The sequence below is a fragment of the Lepisosteus oculatus genome, chromosome 1, assembly GCF_040954835.1.
Source record: "Lepisosteus oculatus isolate fLepOcu1 chromosome 1, fLepOcu1.hap2, whole genome shotgun sequence".
NCBI lineage: Eukaryota > Metazoa > Chordata > Actinopteri > Semionotiformes > Lepisosteidae > Lepisosteus > Lepisosteus oculatus.
In genome coordinates, this window is record NC_090696.1 from 39,963,333 (window position 1) to 39,984,136 (window position 20,804).

At 37.2% G+C, this 20,804-nt stretch overlaps 2 protein-coding genes across 3 annotated transcripts; both read right to left on the reverse strand.

Moving 5' to 3' along the window:
• Nucleotides 1-3,053: 3,053 nt before the first annotated feature.
• Nucleotides 3,054-19,630, reverse strand: mgarpa (mitochondria localized glutamic acid rich protein a). 2 transcript variants are annotated; one of them, XM_069189952.1, is made up of 5 exons: nucleotides 16,888-19,630; nucleotides 15,852-16,247; nucleotides 7,707-9,134; nucleotides 6,961-7,009; nucleotides 3,054-5,824 (listed from the first exon to the last, which is right to left on the reverse strand). In XM_069189952.1, exons 3-4 carry the CDS (start codon nucleotides 9,106-9,108, stop codon nucleotides 6,975-6,977), a joined length of 1,437 nt encoding a protein of 478 aa, XP_069046053.1. In that variant the 5' UTR covers nucleotides 9,109-9,134; nucleotides 15,852-16,247; nucleotides 16,888-19,630; the 3' UTR covers nucleotides 3,054-5,824; nucleotides 6,961-6,974. The 2 variants fall into 2 exon arrangements, with proteins under 2 accessions (XP_069046053.1, XP_069046058.1); XM_069189957.1 differs by lacking the exon at nucleotides 16,888-19,630 and having other exon boundaries at nucleotides 3,054-5,821; nucleotides 15,852-16,881.
• LOC138241185 (uncharacterized) lies at nucleotides 15,847-18,843 on the reverse strand. Its single transcript, XM_069194191.1, has 3 exons — nucleotides 18,835-18,843; nucleotides 18,166-18,250; nucleotides 15,847-16,247 (listed from the first exon to the last, which is right to left on the reverse strand). Exons 1-3 carry the CDS (start codon nucleotides 18,841-18,843, stop codon nucleotides 15,847-15,849), a joined length of 495 nt encoding a protein of 164 aa, XP_069050292.1.
• Nucleotides 19,631-20,804: the final 1,174 nt, after the last annotated feature.

Below are 20,804 nucleotides of genomic sequence, written 5' to 3' on the forward strand. Positions count from 1 at the left end.
CCGACTGATAGAACATATATACCATCTTACTACAGACATTGAAGGACCTAAGCCTCCTCAAGAAGTAAAGTCAGCTCTGGCCCTTCGTGTAGATGGCCTCAGTGTTCTTAGACCATTTTATCGTCGATGTTCACTCCCAGGTACTTGTATGAGTCCACACTCTCCACGCCACTCCCATGGATGTAGACAGGAGTAAGTTGGACTCTTTTCCTTCTGAAATCTATCACAAGCTCCTTCATCTTTGCCACGTTCACTTGCAGGTGGTTCTCCCCACACCACTCAACAAAGCTGTTGACCAGTCCTCTGTACTCTTCCTCCTGCCCACCCTTGATACATCGCACAATTGCAGAGTTGTCTGAGAACCTCTGCAGGTGGCACGACTTTGAGTTGTATTTTAAGTCCAAAATATAGAGGGTGAAGAGGAATGGAGAAAGATCTGTCATCTGACTACTTGTTCGGAGACACAGTTCTGGAGTCTCACAAACTGTGGTCTGCCTGTCAGATAGTCGATGATCCATGAGATCATGGAGGCGCCCACTTGCATCTCCTCCAGCTTCCTTCCTAGCATTAAGGGCTGGATAGTGTTGAAGGCACTGGAGAACTCAAAAAACATAATCCTCACAGTGTTGCCATTGTAGCGAAAGAATAAAACCTGCACAACAAAGGTTCACAATTTCATAATCTGGAACTACTAATCATTATTTTCAGTATATATGGTTGATAACAGGCCTATAGTATATAAAATTGTAATGACACAAAATATTGTTAGAACTGTCATTTATATAAACGCACAAAAATGGATAAAAGATAGTGTCTCACAGTTTAACAGTATTGAGATGTAAAAAAGTAGAAGACTGCAAGTCTGTAAAGTGGTCAGGCAATTGAGATAAATATTTTGATGAGGAATATTTTACAGATAGGCACTGGGTGCTTCTATTATAACTGCTTATTGACAAGAATCTGCTGTAAGAGAGAATAAACAGACAAGGCTGGGAGAGAGCATGACAGATTTGCCTGATATTCAATATTCAAAATTTCATCTAAGAGGGTACCATACAGCAAAATTGTTTTTAAATTTCTGATCCAGATGGAACTGTGCTCATTACAAGTCTGCCAGTATCACTTCCAGCTTCCTATAAAAGCCAGCCACCCAGACAGACCCACCCTTGCTTAGTTTCTGAAATAAAATGAGAGCAGGCATCTGGCTAGTTTGTATCTGGTACCAAACAGAATAAATATTAAAAAAATATCAAAATAGTTTTGGTTCTAACAAATAATTTCCCATCAATACTTTCTGGAAAAGTAAATTGTTTTGTCTTCCAGTGTTGGATAAGAATTGTTTTTACCTCTGCAATTATTTTTCGCAAGTTAATCTGAAAATGTATGGACTTCACCTAAAATATTTCATATGAACAGAAGAAAAGTTACAGAGGAGATAAGGCTGTTTGCCAAACGTGCATACTTGATTATTTGTATATAAATGATCCAATGATCTCTATAGCCATTAATGAGAGATCCAAAGGAATGAGATCCAACACCATAATTGGACAGATTGTTCCAGACACCCACCACCATTTGTGTAAGGAAGTGATTCTTTTACTCAGTTTTAATTGGACTACCCCTAATCTCTTGTGCTTCTGGGCCCATGCTTTGGTGTATATGTGTTAATCAGTATCCCAGTTAAATTCTCCTCAAGGCTTTTACTATTTGGCCTCCCAAAAATATTGTACTCAAGTCAAATGCTGTTGAAATCTTCCCTACCTGAACTTTTGTGTATTGGGGCTGTTGGTGCATAATCACTCTGAAACTCAGGAGGATGCTGCACTTTAGTAATGGATAACATGGGTCCCATACTGTAGGACAAAATGTTATTGTTGTTGCTGTGATTGTTTTCAGTCTTGCAGTTGTCCATTGTATTAACTTTGTTAGTCTTTCAGATAATGCTGATATTTTTACCAAGAAGAACTGTGAGACTAACCATTTTTATTTCTGAAAGCTTCATCACGGAAACCACATTATTGATTCAGTGCGTTAACCCTGAGTTTGCCTTTCTTCAATTTGCCCAACCTTAGGATTACAGCGATTACCTCTCTGTCCGTGTTTCTCTATGACTCCGCAAAAAATGGTTTCATGCAGCTGAGAGGCAGCCCTAGTCTTTTGTGTGTAAAAGAAGAACAACATAAATGAGCTGCCCCTTCAGAACTGTTTTTTTATGATTAAGTTGTTAAGAGGGAGGACGATGTTTGAACGCATGTTGGTTGTTTCGAATATCATAAACAGCAAATGTATCCATTCAGAGGGTTTCTTCAGAATGAGCTGTGAAACATGAACTGGAGGACACACGTGGAAAAACCAAAGTGCATTTATAACTGAGAGGAGCAGGCACCCCTTTACCCAAAGGGTTGTAGAAGTATGGAACAAACTATAATGTTTATAATAATATAGTTAACCCCTGGGTAAAGATAAGTGTGAAAATCGTCTTTGTTAAAATCTTGATTTGAGATTGTATGTATGCTGTAAAATAGCGTGACAACATATTCTTTCTCTGACCAAGATATTCCCTTTTTATCAATAAAATTCCAAAACCCCACATGCAAGGAAACAATATACTGTCACGGTTCAGTATGTTTTTGGTATTGTCAATACATAAATGTGCCTGAAAGGGTTATTCTTCTGTGCTTTAATGTTTTTTTTCTAATAATTAACAGTTGATTTCATATTAGCTAGGGGAACCTCTTTTCACATGGTTAGTTGCAGAATCTACTACTTTGGCAACCACCGGGGGGACTACATTCTGACTGTCTTTGAAGAATCAAAGTGGCACAATTGTTGTTTGAAGTAATCCCAAAAATACCATAGCAAGTTACAGGCTTGACTCTCTAAAATGCATTTCAAGACCTTTATCTGTATCTCCTATTGGGAGTCAATATACTTATTTAGATGTCTATTCTAGGTTTTAAACAGGTTTCATAAATAATAATGTCTGTAATCAGAGATGTTCCTATGGTTTCAATTACAGTCTCCACACAATGAATATTTCTATATCATCTTTATTTCATTACATAATAATATGGCAAGCAGTAAAGTTTATGAGTACAATAATAAAGTCTCAACAATTTTCATAAACTTTCTACATCAATTTCACTTAATTACAATTAACTTACTAATTTCTAAAATGTGTGTGACAGAGACATTGTAAAGCAAGTACAGAGACTTTTATGAAAACTACACCAATCTATTTGTTAGTACTTTAAACTTAGTATGATCTATAAATATATATGTAATATTCATGGAGTGTTCCTTCAAAGGAATAATACTACAAAGGTCATAAATTATTTACACTGTGTGCTGGTAGCAACTGGTAATGACGTAAACATTTAACCCTTTATCTAATGTATACTGAACTGTAACAACAGTTTATAAACAACACTATGGTACATATTATAACTTTAATATAATATAATAAATTGACTTTAGTACACAAGACTTGTGTATTGAAATAGCTGAACTGTTTTCCTTTCTAAAGTACTGTCATGAAATTAGTTTTAAGATTGTAGAACAAGCAAACAGATAAACTCCAGCTCTCTCAGGACAATGGCAGACAACATTTGCAAGGTATGTTCTCAGCATGTTTGGATGGGTTTCCACCAGGTGCTCCAGTTTCCCCCCACAGTCCAAAGACATACCCATAGGTTAATTGGTTTCTGGGTAAATTTGCCCTGGTGGGTATGTGTGAGTGTTGGTGTCTATGTGTGCCCTGTGATGGATGAATAAAATGCTACATTAGCATGTGAAAATCTGGCAACATAATTAAACAAATGAATACCTGCCTCATCCAATTGTGAGGTATACAACCACTTTAATCTACAATTTCTTTAATAAGCCTCACTGCCTAAGAGGCTTAAGAGGCTAAAACCTGAAATAATGATTTTTTACATTAATAATAGATATTTCTAAATTTAACAAGTAGGGTGCCATGGGGGAAAAGTATATTTAAGCTCTGATCACCTAAACTCATAAACTGAACAGTCTTTGGTTCACCTGCCATTTGCATGGAACACTTTAAAAGAAGAGTCACAGAAGCGGAAAATAATACTACTGGTCCATTAAGATGCACTCTTCCTTTTGTGCCAAGCAAATAAAATCAGTGCCTCACCACAGAAACAGGGGGCATTGTTCTGTAGGCAACACTGTAAGGATCATATTTCAGTGTTTTTAAGGAAATATGGTGTTAGTGTGGGTCAATACAGTCATAGTACAACATATGTAAGATTGTTCTTGCTATAAGTTCTCACATGTCAACATTGTCCCTATTAACTTCAATATATTTGGCCAGCGCTTCTTTGCACTTGTATATGACTGCAAATTAGAAGTTTTCAGGTTCTCAGTCTAGACGGGTCTCAGTGAAGGCATTTACATTGTCAACATCTGCAAACCCTGAAGTATGAAGATTACCCTTCAGATTTCAAAAGAGTAACCTAAGGCCAGGTCTGGACAGCAGAGTGTGAGTTTCAGCAGATCCAAGTCACATTCTTCAATAGCATGTTTTTTTGTTGTTGTTGTAAAGCACCAGTATAGCTTTGACTGATGACTGTTTTGGTTGACTGATGGCTTGACTTTAACATACCGTATACTGTAGCCAGACATCACAATTACCTTTGAGACCCAGAAAATGATTGCCATCATCTCTATGATCAATAATCTCCATGAACTAGCCTGCTAATGGTTGAGGACACAGTGCTGAAACTGTATGATTTTTTGTTGGGCCATTGTGGTGGGGACACATTTCATCACTTGGGCCGTAACCAAGTGGGCATAAAATGTAGCTGAATCCTTACATAAAAGGTCTCACAGCCTAAAATGAGACTATTATGTTAACATTGCTCAGCCACAGATCCTAATGGAAATGGGGCCTTTTGTTGTTTGGGGCTTGGGGTTGCCTGGGCCTGGAGACCATGTATGTGCTTCAATGCTTGTGGATGACTCTGCAGTATTTCCATGCCAGAATCTGCCTCAGCTGTCAGCTGCCTGCAATTTCTACTAGCTGTATGAAATGATCTTCCATTATAGGAGTCTCCACAATGCCCCAAGTACACAGCCATGTTTGAATGAAGCTGACCACTGGCATTTTATGGAGGTTTGGAATGTAATGAGTGCTCTATACTGACTTTTAATGAGATCCATGTTTTCGGGGTGTTTGCTTAATCCACCAGCTGTCCTCCAGACAAAAATAAGGACACATAAAGTGTTTTTTCAACATTAAATTGTGAAGGAAATAGCTTTCAAATGAGTCATGAGGCAAACTGTTCTAATGAATTTAAGTACCGTGTCAGAAATATGAAGTATTGACCAACCCTAATGCCCCTATTGTTATGGGCAAATCTGGTAAAAGTCAGAGTACTGCAAAATCTGGCTTACCTACATCTCTGTCTCATGATTAATTCTTGCTTCATACTCCAGAGATTTCAGCACAGCTTTACATTTTTCAAAATAAACTGTGTGTTCTCCAAACCCCCCTTTTTAGAGAAAACGTTTACAACTTTTTTTTTGCTTTGTTTTTGTGCAAAATATCTTAAATGTTTGTTTAAACATGACCCCCAAAAATGGATTGTATTAAAATGGATTAAACAGCAGTTCTGTGGTTTGTACCTCACAAGTTGTTTACATGGAATGAAAAGCAAGGGCAAGCACTGGAAAATGATCAGTAAAGCAGACACTGTCCTCTGCTTAAACCAGGACACTGTGTGAGAAGGGAGAATAGGCAAGGCACTTCCTTTTCCTTGTAGTTCTCCATGGAATTCCTCACCATCTCTCCTCTTCTCTGCTGTGGAAAAGAAAAATAAGACATCAAATAAACCCCATCATAATCTAATCATAATCAGATACTACTTAAAGATGATTAGCCACTAGAACTACAGCAATCGTTGGTACATACAGTACTAATTGGCACTCAAAGAACAGTTTTTAACTGGAGAGAATTGGCAGGGTGTGGTGAATATTTTTCTAGACTCACAAACTGATTATCACTTAATAATAAAAAAAGGATGTTGAGATGGATTCTGCAGATTTCAATGAAGGATAAGATAAGAAATGAAGAAATCCGTAGATGATGTAGGGTGGTGGATGTGGTTGAGAAGATGCGAGAGGCGAGGTTACGGTGGTATGGACATATCATGAGGAGGGACATTGAGGAAGTAACAAAGAGGGTAATGGAATTTGAGGTGGAAGGTAACAGAGGAAGAGGCAGGCCTAGAAAGAGATGGATAGATTGTGTGAGAAAAGATATGGAGGTATGTGAAGTGAGTGAGGAAGATGTGCTCGGCAGAGACAAGTGGAAAAGAGCAACCAAAGCAGCTGACCCCAGGACAGTCTGGGACTAAGGCTGTGAAAAAGAAGAAGAAGAAGAAGAAGAAGAAGAAGAAGAAGAAGAAAACAGAAAAAACTATTTAATAGAGATTTTTTTCCCCAAGAGTGTCTTTTAATCTGACATCCTCAACAATGAAACCTCTGATGTTCATTCCTGTTCCTGGAGGGCTTATGTGCCTTTTGGTTTCTATCCCACTCTGAACACTTAATGAATTTATCAGAATAATTTGTTCACTTAATTAGTCTGTGTTACCATTATTTTCAGTTCTTTACTCATTCCCGATTAGAAATTGAGCTGCAGCCCTACATCACCAGGAGTGAATATCAGTGAACCAGAGTAGAAGCAGAGCTGAGAATAGAATCCTGGACCTGTTGGAACTACAGTAAACAATAATGTGTGAATGTGAATATCGGTGAAATAGAGAACTACGCAAAATACTGCCACCTAGCGGAAACTACTAAAAACACGGTATAGTTAAATCCAAATAATACATTCTAATGAAATATCACATCAGTATTCATCGTTTCCACATCTAAGAGTTTTAAGTGAACGCTTATTCGTGGTGTAGATTTCAATATAGGTTATTATCTTACCTTTCAACAGGTGGTTAAATGCCTGTGCTCTTATCTGCCCCACTTGACTGTTAAAATGAAAACCAAACATTAGGGAAAGGGAAACACCTGAAAAAATTGCCTATAATACATGAGGTATACACTGTCATTTTCAATAACTAGGCAGGACAACACCCTGGACAGGACACGGTCCATCACAGGACACAAACACACATCCAAGCCACCCAGTGACACAAATTAACCAGGACAGCATGTCTTTAAACTATGGTCTGAAACTGCTGTACCTGGAGAAATCCTAAGCAGACATGAGGAGAACATGTAAACCCCACATAGAAGGTGCCTAGGGCCAGAATCAAACCCAGGGGCCAAGAGCTACAAGGCAGCAGTTCTGTTATACCTCCATATACAATTGTCTAATTAAAGTATATTTTCTGGTAAAATATTTTGAAATATATAGTCAATTTAGATTTCTATATTTAATTGCAACACCGGGCATAAAGCACCAAGTTATACTTTGATTGTGTATTATTTCCAGGATAAACTATGAAAAAGCACTATACAAGGGTTCAATTAAAACAAAATTATTTTATACTTACTGAACTTATATAACCCCATATTAGTTTGATGAGTGTGCACATTTTTCTTTTTCAACTCATTTAATATAATACTTTTATGTTTTAAGTAGCAAACCATTTCTTTACATTCTGGGTGTAACAACAAGTGGCTTGTGAGATTTAATAAACCCCTTCCAATCTACTGCTGTCTACCTTTGTCTTCTTGAAAGGTTTCTTCTGCCTCAAGATGATTTAGGATAATCTCCCCAGCAAGTGGACTCTTCTCCTCAAGAGTAGCAGAATTATCCACAGCCTTTGCCTCAGAAGTCACTTCTGTTTCCACCCCAACCCCCACTGGAGACACTGTCTTCTCCACAACCTCAGTCTCAACTGGAATGGATGTCATTTCGTCAGCCTTGTGTTCTGACTCCACTGCTTCCTGTTCTGAGACTCCACCTGCTTCAATATCCAGGGTCACAATTTCCCCCACTCTCTCCATCACCTGAGCCACTGCTGCTTCCTGTGCTGAGGGGACAGCACACCCTGCTGCTGGGATCGCTTCTGTCTCGATCACTCCCCCTGCCACTGGTATCACTTCTGCCTCCAGAATAACAGGGAGTGCTGTGCGCTTTGCTGACTCAGCTTCTGCCTCCTCTATTGCGTCCTCTCCTTGCTCCACAAAACCCACTGGCACGTCCTTTGCTAGTTTCCCTTTGCTTTCCTCCCCTGTCTCCACTGCTAGAGGCTTGGCTGTTACTCCCACAGGATCAGCTTCAGCTGGAGTCACTGCCTCCTCCTCAGCTGGAGCTACTAGAGCAAACACAGAGACTTCTCTTGGTGTATGTGACATTTTTTCTTCTGCACTGGCTTCCTCCTTCTCTTCTTGAGCCTCTTCAGACGCACCCAGCAAATTTACTACAACCTCTTCCTGTGCTGCACCTGTTAATACCTCTCCTGGGGTGACAGCTGTTACTTCACCAGTAACGTCTGCATTGATTACTGTACTGTCTTGTGTAATGCCTGCTTGCTCTTTGACTGTAGCGGTTGTTGTCTCTTCTACTGGAGTGACCACTGAATCTTCTTCTGGACAAATGTGTGTGCTCTCAATTAGAACTTCTGTTACATCCTCATCTGAAGTAGCTGCTGTAAATTCTAAAGTGAGAACCGTGTCCCTCTCTATTGAAACGTCTGAAGTGTCCTCCACAGGAGAAACTGTTGTTTCCTCTGAAGGGATGCCTGCTTTATCAGCGTCTTGAATCACAGATGACTTGTTTTCTGTTTGAGCTTCTGGAGTTATGGCTGTTTCCACTGTTCCCATGTCTGCTGTAGTGTTGTCCAGCTCCTCCACAGCTACTGCCGAGGGACTTTGAGATGAGGCTTCCTTATCACTCACTGAAACCAGTGTTATTACATTGGGCTTCTCTTGAGAAACCACTTTTGTTACTGGAGAAGTGTCCACATTCTGATCAGGAGACTGTGTTGACATTTGTATTAGTGTCACTACTTGCTGAGTTGCATCTTGCACTAGGGCAGGTGCTGCACTGCTTATGTCTCCTACAGAAGCTGCTGCTATGTCTACTGCCTCTGCCATAGGGACAGCTGATACAGTTTTCATGGCATTAGACAGCTCAGGCACTGGCACTGAAACAGAGAATGAAAAAGGTGGTGAATTATTTTTACACTATTTTCATGAACCTTCAATTTTCCTCCTTTTAATTGAACAGGAAAAACCTCTGGAACTTCTGATCAATGGTTGTCTTTGCTGCTTGAAAGATGTTTTAAAAAATAAATATCCTGCTATATCATTCCAAAGAATGGGTAACATGAAGAGAAGTGATAGTTTCTCTTGTAAAGAGTGACTGTCTACTCTCAGGTTCAATTTGACTGTTCATCTTTTAATGTGAGCACTGTGGTTTGATGTCTACAGCTCAGCATAATATGATGATGATCATAATATGAGCATAATAATAGGTATTAAAAAAACATACAGAACTTTATTCAGGATTCTTTTATGTCTATACATTTATAAACAGATGATTTGCTCAATAGTCGACATTAAAATTAGATTACTCACATAAAATTAATTTGGAGATCCATGATATGGACATTTTGCCCAATTAAAATACTGTACAACAATCTGTTAGAAATCTACATGATGATTGCACTCCACCTTAAATCTAATCTTTAAGATCATATATACCTTATGTCAGGAAAAATAATATTCTGCAAGGAAATAACCAAAACTGCTCTTTCTCTGAGAGCTGCAAGTTTTCACATACCCATCGTCCATGAAGGCTGAGAGTGAAGATATACTAGAGGCAAGGTAACCCCACAACACTCACTACAATACCCCAGAGCAACTCAAGATGTCTGTCCTGTCCTGCTCTTTATGCACAAGTACACACACCCTCTTGACCTGGGTTCATAGAGGATTCACTGTAAAATTCCAGATTGCAGTGGAGCTAATGAGACACCTCATGATTCTAGACCCTTCTTTGTGTGTCTTGTAATTGTTTGATATGAGAAAGAAAGAAAAGGCAGAGTATTTGGAAGTTATGTGTTGATGAGAAGGGAGGATACTATGAAGGACACAGGGTACGGGATTAGGATTCTGCTGACTGGAGAAGAGGAAACAGTGCCAGTCTAATTTTGGGGTGTCAGAAAGAAAGAGAGAGAATGTTGCTTTCAATAAATGTAGACAATCTTCTTCAAGTGGGAGTAAAGGTAGATAAGGAACAAGCAGAAATTAGTCTAAGGCTGAAAATAAAATAAAAAAAACAATATTTCAGCTGTGGAGCCTTCTTCAGGTAGTTCCCATTTTCCAGTCTACTCTCTTCAGACTACTTCATGAAGGAATAAAAGACCAGTTCAGCAATTAATTTACAAATCTAATATACCTAAAGACAGTGCTAACCTGCTACAGGTAAAGAATTTGTTTGACTATTCTTTAAGTTTCACATCTGGGTACTGCTACTACTTGTATGGAGACATTCGGGGGAGTTATTTTTTTATCTCTTTTTGAACCTCCTAAGGAAATTAAATGGCTGGAGGAAAGGAAATGTAATATTTGCTTGATTTCCAAACATCCTCACAGAATAAAAAAAAAATATGAGAAGGAGCACCAATGTTAGAAGCTGATTCTTTTACATAATAAAACATTTATCCACATCAAATCGACCTGGAGAATGAAGTAAGATAAGCTTTTACCTCCAAAAGTTAATCTGCAGATTGATTTTAAAAGGTGATGTCTCTAGCGTGGTTCAGAAGCAAAGACGGTATGTAGAAATGAGTGAACAAAATCCTATGTATGCATTTTGGGCTTGTAAATGACATAAGTGAGGTTTAACATTTTTAAAATCATAATGGACAGCACAACTGGAAAAAAGGCTGAGCTTTGTGAAAGCTGCAACTGTCTTTTACTTGGTACATTAAATTTGATTAATTATATGGGGAGATTATTAAGAAGAGCAAAATGAATGCCATCTTATAAATCAGACAATGCCAGCAAGTACTATTAATAAAATTCCAAACCATCTCTCACGATTTGTAGCTTTAAAAAAAGTACCCTGTTGTAATTAACAATACCAAAGAGACATTCAATGCCTCATACTCCAATGAACACTGAGTGAGCTTTTCATGTCAAATATATCTTCCAAAATTTGAATACTGAATAATTTGACATGTTTAAAACTATAAAACAAAAAATATACATTCTATGAGACTTAGAACTAATAAGAATGGGCCTATGTTTAAATACCTGAACTGGCCATTCAGACCTAAAAATAAAAGGTAAACGTAAATTCATGTTTTGAAGAACCTTAATACTCTTAAAGAATCTTAGAACTGATGAATTTACAAGCTAACAACTAAATTCTTTCAGTTGATATTTTTGCAGACTGTACATCAATGTGAATCAGCTCATGTAATGTTCATCAGGCCACTATACATTTCTAGAACACTAGAAGTTCTTTAAAAAAATCAATAGTTGATGATTAGGTCAGTTATTTCTGACAATCTTATTCACTTTTATAGTCCGTTCAAAAATACCATGTGTAAGTTTCTTAGAACAGAAAATAAAAATTTAAGAACATTTTTCTCATGTCATCATAAAGCAAGATTGTTGTACCTAAAATGAAGGCCCAAGGTCCCCGAAAATTATGTCAATATACAGAACTGTAATGTAAGAAGCAATAAAATTAAAAGAATGGAGTATGTTCCCTTGTACAACCCATATGTGGATGTTTCTCATAAATAGAAAGCATTTTAGAAAGAAATCAAAATGAAACATTTCTAAGTTTCCCAGTATAGAAGAGAACCTCAAAGGAGTAATGCTGAAGGGGCTTATACTACATGGGGTTATAGTGAGAGAATTATGCCAATATGTGAGTGGCAAAGAAAAGTTAGTCAATTTTAAACCTAAAAGTAAAAAGAAAACAAAAACCCAGAGTGTTTGGACTACTTTTAGAAAGCTTCACATACCAAATATGTTTTTTTACACTTCAGAGTGGGGGTCAGCTCTACTTGTTGCATATCTCACATGTTGCTTGTCCTCAAAGAGCAGAGCCTCCCATTCCAAATATTAGGACATTTTTCGATTATATCCAAAAATGAGCCTGTATGTTTTCCTTACATTAATTCTGTATTGTTGAGTTAAAACATTACTGACAACGTGGCTTCACTTTTACTCCTATTTCCTACAATTTAAAATGATCAATTTTAAAATAAAACAAAGTATTATATGTAATAACAGACAAACCTTATATTATATATAATATATATACATACCATGTCATACTGTATATATATAATATATAAGGTCACTTGGCTTTTTGAGTACTGAACATTGATGTGCAATACCTACAATAAAAAAGATCCATAGTGACTCCTTCTATAATAAGCCCAAAGACCATCTAAACCCCTGCTCTCCTTCTTGTTCTATGCTCAACACGTAGCGAAAGCACAGTTTAAAGTGAGGAAGGAAATATGCCAGGACCTCTACACCACATGCAATAAACACACCAATGGCATAACCACAGACAAAGTTCACAAAAAGGAGGGTTACGGAGGGAGAGAAGGGTTGCAAGTTGTTCTGGGGGTTAAAGCTTTGCTAATAAGTAAAGTAGGAGGAAATTCGACATTTACATAACTTCTAGAACCCAAGCCTGTTGTTATTAATCCATAACACAGAAATATCAAGAGCTTCAGACGTATGTCAAGAAGAATGATTCTCTTTCAGATTAAGCAATACAAATGGAGCCATGCACTGGAAGGGAATGGTTTAATGTGGTGAATGGTAACAGTCAATTAGTTAACAGTAATAGCTGGTTTGTGACAGAAAGTCTGGAAAATGAGACACACTGAACATATTTGTCATATTTCCACTGATCAACATACATTAACAGAAGAGGAGATCAGGAAACATTGTTTGGAAAATGGTAACAAGGCAAATGTTATAGTTTCTAGTTTTAAATTTGATAATTAACAGCTAATAGATCAAATAGACTTTAGGCCACAGCTCCATCTTCAATCCCATACAAAATGCACAGAGAATCATGCTTGCATGAGCCTTTGCTGTGTGGTTTCAAGTGTTACCATGGTTTGCTCAGTGCCTGAGCACACTGAAACAAACAAGAGCAAGGAAGGATCAGAATGCATGCTTGCACTTTCATCATAGAACAACACAAAAAGTCTTGAAACCGTGAGTCAAAACTGTCATCTTTTGCAGTTTTCTGATGATAATGAAGATCACAGGAACTTTTGGGGGGATTTTCCCCTATTTCATCCTAAAGCAATTTAAATGGATTATTATTAACGAGAACTGAGACATGTATGAATGGCATTACTCAAATATTACATTGTGTTCCTTATAAACACCTTCCACTGTGAGGAACATTTGACAATTTTCTAAAAGCAAATTTCTATAGCATCCAGGAAGGTGCTAAAGATTTTAAAGGAAACCGAATTCCTTATTTTGAGGAGGCTTTTTTCATTCCCCTCAGTACTCACAATACACATCATGAGACCCATTTTTTTTTCTTCAATTTTTATGAAAAAAATGTTTTTGTTCTAGCATCTTGTTTTTTTGTAGGAATGCACACAGTGACTTTTTTGGACCAGATTTACAGAACAAAAACACTGGAAGCAGACAGACTAAGCTTTCAGCTTCTAACTCTGAAACAACATTTGTTACTGATTGGAAGTATTAGAAGGAGGTAGAGAATGCTAATGTGTTTACAGTGTTATATTCCAAACGTCAGGCTCTTCAAAAGACTCAACAAGCTAACCAGAAACATTGAAGGATGAATTTTACAAAGCCTTTTTTGTCAGTGCCAGAGAATCAAAACATCAAAAAGAAAGTGAAAGATGACACTATAACTAATAAATGTTATAGTACACATACATACTTCACAAAGAATTAGGCTACAGGCTGAGCTGAAATAAGCATAGTAGAGCACCAGAGAATGGATACCTTCATGTTCACATCATAAAGGAACAAAGTAGGTCTAAAGGGGATGTGAAGACCCCCACAAAAATACTCTTTATTACATTAATGAGAAACAAAAGTAAAAATCCCATCATTACTTTTTAGAGTCATGTAGATATTAGGAGCATGTTTTCCTCTTAAAAGCAATTTGATACTGTTATTTAAAGGACTACCAAACATATAATCATTAATTCTATTATACTATCAAAATATATGTATCTCAATAATGATGTCCTTATCACCATTCTGTCAAACTGTCCAACTTTGACTCACTTTGACATATTGTCCTATTTCTGAACCCTGTAGCATTTTCAAAATCACTATTAACTTTACTGCAGCGTCCCCAACCAGTTTCCTTCTTTGCTGGGCTGCTCAGTTTGGAGGGACAGCCTGATCTAAGCAGTGTACAAGTAGTATGACACACCTTCCACGTCTTAATGACTTCACGTTGCACAGAGAGTTTATTCAGTGTCTTTGAAACAACTTTATCCATAAATTGATTTGAAAGGTTTCTTGGTCAAATCTTTGTTTGAAATTCATAACATGACTGAGGGATCTTATCCTGAAATCATGTAAACAACTATCACTGCTCACAGACAGAGGCCACTCAACTAATCACGCGCTGTTTAGAAGTAATTTTGTGCATAGAACTGAAAACTTACAGTATACCCGTAGCAGTGTTCAATTTGAGCATTCAAGTTTTTATTATAAATATTCACTTTAAGAAATGTGTATATATAATTTGTAATTAAGTAAAACAGGACATCATTGGATGAGAAGTGAATACTTTAGGACTATACAGTATATAAGGGTGACACCTGTGCACAGACTCATCATTGTGGTGTGGAATTTACCAGAGTGCCAATTGCACTGTTGGGCACTTACAGGAACTTCTAATACAGAATACTTTGTTTGGTTTAATTTTAAGACTCTTTCACATCAATCATGGCTTTAACCTCATTCTTAATGTACTGGACTTTCACAGTGATAACTAGCTGATAAGAACAACTTCTTAAGGCCGAGCAAATTTTACACTGCTGATGTGTTTGGCAACGTTGATTAGCTCATTAATAAGTGGTGATGGCTACAAAAAAATAGCAACGGCTGTTTTTAATCAATGTAATGCAAAATACGGCAAAGAACTGACTTTTGTGTAAGGCAGGTAAACTAACATTTCATTGTATACTCTATTCTGAATTACAGTAGCAGAGAACTGGGTTAAAAACTGATGTGTAGGGTGTCTTGCAAATGTAGGAAATTCTCATGCAGGTATTATTTACCTTTCCCAACAAGAGCTGTATAAAATCAATTGTATTTACCAGGCTGTAGACCCAGCAGCACAAAATTCGTAGAAATATTTCAATTCTTTTTATTAAAATGTTGCTTAATGTTTATTTGCACAGTGAGTTCAAATGTTTTTTTATCCACCTGACTAACTGGGATAATCATCTGGAGCATTCTTTCAAAACACTTTATTTTAAAAATCACATCTCATTTTAGAATCTGTGTTTTAATATTCTTGATGGTAGGCAATGTTTAAATGACATTTTCATAGCTTATTTTAACTACTTTTTCTGAATAGCATCTGACTGGTGTTTTTAGTTAAATCACTCAACATGGGCTTAATTTGCCTATAACCTGGTTACACTAAAAAGGATTTTTAATCACCATAGGACCACCTACTTAAAGATTAAATAAATATTTATACAGAGACCTATTTGTAAGTGTTTTTGTTAGATTGCTCACAGCCAAACCAAGTTAAATAGCTTTATACCATCATTCCAACAATTGTTTTCAAATTTCTGCAACTTCTGTAACCCGGGCTGGGCTATGTGCTCTGTCAGGAAGTATGAAAATGGACATTTCTCTTTAACCTTGGGCCTCAGACGCCTGTGTGGCTGGAGGTTCTGGAGACGTCTCCTCCACAGGAGGGGAAGCATGAGAGACATCCTCCTCAGCCGGGGCGGTACCATTTGCCTCATCCTCAGAGGTCACGGCCTCACTTGGGGGCTCCTCCAAGGCCTCAGCCACAGCCTCCTCCACAGCCTCGGCTGTGGTGCCCTCTGCAGCCTCCGGTGCTGGCTCGGTGGCTGTCTTCTCCACTGCTGCCTCCACAGCCTCGGCTCTGGTGCTCTCAGAGGCCTCCAACACTGCCTCCTTGGCAGTCTCCTCCACGGCTTCCTCTACAGCCTCGGCTCCGGTGGCCTCCGAGGCAGTCTCCACCGCAGGCTCTCCTGCAGGTTCTGCTTCCTCTGCCTCCTCAGGCTCTGCTTTTGTTTTTAACAAAACAACAATCAAATTAACCAGCCATGTTTCACATGCATCACAGCTCTCCTACCTGCCTCTGCTGCACATGGCTGAAGCTTTAGAAGTTTAGGTTTACTGAGCTTGTAGGCAGAACTGAGCAGGCCTACCCAGGCTGTTCAAATGGAACAGAAAGAAATTAGCCTGTTAGAGTAGCTTGTTAACAAATTACAAGGCTATTATAAACGGCCTATACACAAATTTTAGAGGACAAGTGATGATTTAAATAAAGTCCTATACAGTTGCATCTATCATATATTGCCACCATCCAACTGTATTATTTACAAAGTTATCAGGTACACTATATAGCTTGTTAAATAAGAATTGGGCCTTATTTATTAAATGATGCCATTTTGCTGAATTAACAGACAGTTATGTCGCATATGATAACAACAAAGAAAAATTTGAAAGCACAGGAATACTAACAAGCAAGAGGAGGTCACTCAGTCCATCTAAATCCTTATGGATGTTAGCAGCTACAGTAATTGAAACAGCTCATCCAGCTGTTTCCTGAGAAAGAGGAGTATAAGCTTCAGCAACATTGCTGCCTACCTACTGTAGGATACAGATATAGAAGTCTTGCTAAAAATTATAAGTATCTTTTACCTATTCTTGTCTCAGTAGTCTGTATTTTCTATTGAAAAGATGGATGAATATGGCCCAATATCTCTCCTAGGTTTAATCAACATTCATCTTCCCTTGCAAAACATAGTAAAGACCAGAATTAACTAATGTAAATCAAGGGATTGTCAATTATTAATATCACTCTATATGAATCTGAAGCTGTATAAATATTTACATCCTTGTGCAATTTAACCAAAATATTTATAAAATGTAATAAGTTAAATAAAGCATTACTGGGAGATGAATGGTGTCAATACAGGTACAAGATTTAAACAAAAAGGTTTGTTTTTTAATTCTTGTAATACTGTATATACGTAGACTACTTCATCTCCGTTATTTGTAGATTTCCCCAAAAGAGAAAAAATAAATTTTCTCTTCGCACACATTTTAATACTATGCAAAAATCCTACAATGCTGGACTTCTGTTTGTCCAAGGTAAGGTTGAAGAAAACACTACTCACTTAATTGCGAAGAGTTGTTTCATAGACTACATTGAAAATTTAACAACACAATTATGAATAAAAGTCTGTACATCAAATGAGAAAATAACTTGGAGTCTGATTAAGATTAATATTCCTTTCGACAGAAACTAAAAGCGTGATAGGATTCAAAGCATTACTAGAGAGATTATTATTATATATATCTGTCACTATTTCAGACTTAAAGCGTTATACATTAACTGAAGAAAGTGAATTTATCCTACCTGTAAATAGGTCCAGTAATTTTGTCTCTGTTCTGCATTTTTTACAACCATGAATACATGTACTGTAATTGTACTGATGTATTGGAATATAAAGTTAGCATGAAATTTACAAACCCATGCAATGTAAGCCCAAAAAGCAGAACTAAAAGAAATACACAGCAAAATTAGAGTAAGCCACTTCCACACCTTTCTGATTGCACAGTGATCTGATAAGCACAGTGACCCCAACAAAATTCTACATCAGCATGCAGTTTGAAAGCAAAAGGCATTTGGAAACCCAGAGCAGGAAATAAAAGGAAAAACAGGATAGTCAGGGAACGGAACAGGAAACAGAAACACTTGTTTACTATCAATACCTTGACATTTTCACAACATACTGCAGGAGGGTTCGAAGTTTTGCTTTATTATAAATAAAAAGTAACGTTCAACAGTTCTTTTACAGCAATAAATACAATGCGCACACAGTTCTGTACATTTTTAATTGGTAAATAATACCTTGAACTGAAAAGTATGATGGCTAAGGAAACTCGAGATTAACTTTACAGAGTGATGAATACATTCAAGAAGAGGAGTCCCTTCATCCAAAGGTTTATTTTTAATCTCCCTCAAGTCTAGGAAAGCTTGAAGTCTCTGGATTTTACTCTGGAAAGTGTAAATAGAGCAAGAATTAGGAAATGAGAGAAATGATAAAGGAATATATGAAAAATACAAATTTATTTTACTAAAGTATTCAAATACTTCATATGTATTTCACTTGGCATGCTTATTATTAGGAGTGGTTAGCTGTACCATACTGTTTATGCATTTGCAGTTATAGTTTTATAAGAATTTAGTCACTAATAAAATAAAAATAAAAAAACCTATTAGTAAAAATGACTGAGAGTGCGGTTTCTATTAATACACAAGTTATATAGGGGGTGGGCCTACGTGTAGAACAGTTGACTGACACAGGTAAGAAGAAAGGGAAACACAGTATGAAAGTAGGGTACGACAAGCAGTGCTGTCATTATTATGAGCTTTTTCCAAGGCAGCAGCTTTAGGGTCAAACCCCTTTCTGATTAATGAACAGTCTGGATAAAGTACATGGGCATGAGGGCCGTGATAGCTTTCAGAAGCACTTACAAACTAAGTCCAACTCAGTTCCCTCAGCTCCTGCGTTTCTAAAACAGTGTTTGTCTGAAGTTCGTGATAACAGCCTTAGAGATTAAGAGGGCTTTTGGTCATACTTCAACCATCTCCGAATTCTATTTCAAGACTAGGTTGCTGTCTTGCCATAGAAGACTAAATGGAAAAAAAAAAATACCACAAAAATCACTTGAGCTGTGTGTCACAACCACTATCCCTATGTTACATTTGGTGAACTGTGATATTGTGACTATGAGCCAAGAACACAGCACTGAAATAAAATTAGTCTCTAAGTGCTCTTTATAGCTTTTGCCTCACAAACAGCTATCCCTTTCTGTAACATTTTTTTTTAAAAATTGGATTCCTCTTGCTGCTTTCTTTCGGTCTATAAACTTTAAGAGAGTCATAACATTCATAGTTGAGTAAGATCAGATAAATGAGAATGTTTTGTGTCTACTGAGAGAATGGGTTTACAGTACATCACAGATACCTGGCACTAGATTTGTATTAGCTCTAAATGGCTTAGCACACTGATCTGAGTTTCATGAGATCATTCACTTATTTTCAGTGTGAAAAACACGGGTATATAAGCTTTTATACGGTTGACAAAAACTTAAATAAAACAGTAAATAGTTAAAATGAAAAGTTATTCATTAATCAGAATAGGGCTGCCCTGAGTTATGCAAGTCAAAGATGTATTATATAACTCAGCATATCTACAGAATTCATCTAAAAATCCCCATTACTAAACACTAAAGTTGGTAGTGACTAGAGTTAAAACATGCAGAATTATGTTAATGTTGGTGAGCAAAACAGTAAACTGGTACTCACCATCATCTTCTGAAAGACATAAAAAGAAGAGAAGTTATTTTTAATGCCATGCTTTCATATTACTGCAAATCCATTGCAATTGTACTAACATGCAAATATTTCTATAATTTTATATGCTGGTTGAATTTTTTTTAAATCACCAATGAGCTTGTATTTCAGTAAAAATGAACCAGAGTACAGAGCTTATCAACACAGCCCCTGGGATTTTGGGCTCTACACATTTGACTTTCTTGAGAAAAAAAATCTGCCTCATTTTTGTGGTTAACATGAGATAATGGACAGAGAAGCTTGACTATTTCTTCCATTAGAAAAATGAGAAAATGTCAACCCATAAGTTTATTTTCACATTGACAATTTCAATGGCTTGACTGAGGGGGGTTTCAGATCACTGGGGACTGACCTGATGATCACATACTGTACTTGCGCAGTGGGAAGAAGTGCAATAGTCTCATGAGCAGATTTATTCATAAGGAAGCAACCAAACACTGGGTCAAGACGTCTGTTTAGTCTGAGGAGCTAGGCTATGTTAAACTAACCATGCTGTAACAGGCTTCTAGCCCACTGTGGCTATTTATATCAGTTAGCCTGTAAGAGAGTAGAAGAGCTGATCTGCAGTATCAGTATCAAGCTGAGCTTCGACAAAGCTGAATGCTGTCAGGTGAACAAAATCCTATTAGCTACAGGGCAGAGAATGCAAATGCCATCTCCATGCTGTTCTTCTCTTATGTACACGTAGTTATCTGTAACAATTACTAATTCACAGTGACTGTTTTTGACATACAACTCTTGACAACATCGGATTAACCAAGACAGATCCTACCCACATTCTTCTCAGTTTAGTTTAATCCTTGGAAACTAGACATTTAAAGAGCTAAATCATGGAGGTCTTCGGCATCTTAGATCTATGAACATTACGCTCGTGACAAGAAGTGTGAAGTGGGCATTGCAAAAAAAACAAAACAAAGAATGCTTGAAATTTCTGGCTTCTCTATTGGCCTTTAAAATGGAAATCCTGTGTAAAGCAAAAAACAAACAAACTGCGGTTCAGAATTGTATAATCCAATGTGATGCTGTGTCTGTCTGTTCACACTCAAAGGTTCAGGTTAAAAAAACAGCTTTGGGGCTTTAAAAGCAGTCTCCGAGTTACTTTGTGTCACTAATTACTAGTGTTAAAAGATGTCCGTTTATCATAAATGTTCAAAAATGTAATCTCATGTCCACTCTCGTTGTTAAACACAGT

Bases quoted from the DNA above. Each gene is read 5' to 3' on its own strand.
- mgarpa (XM_069189952.1), bottom strand. From the start codon at position 9,108: ATGAAAACTGTATCAGCTGTCCCTATGGCAGAGGCAGTAGACATAGCA. The intron at 7,010-7,706 runs GTAGACAGCAGT...TTTCATTTTAAC, and splicing joins AACCTTTCAAGAAGACAAAG to AGTCAAGTGGGGCAGATAAG.
- LOC138241185 (XM_069194191.1), bottom strand. The intron at 16,248-18,165 runs GTATTCATCACT...TAAAAACAAAAG, and splicing joins AGGGACTCCTCTTCTTGAAT to CAGAGCCTGAGGAGGCAGAG.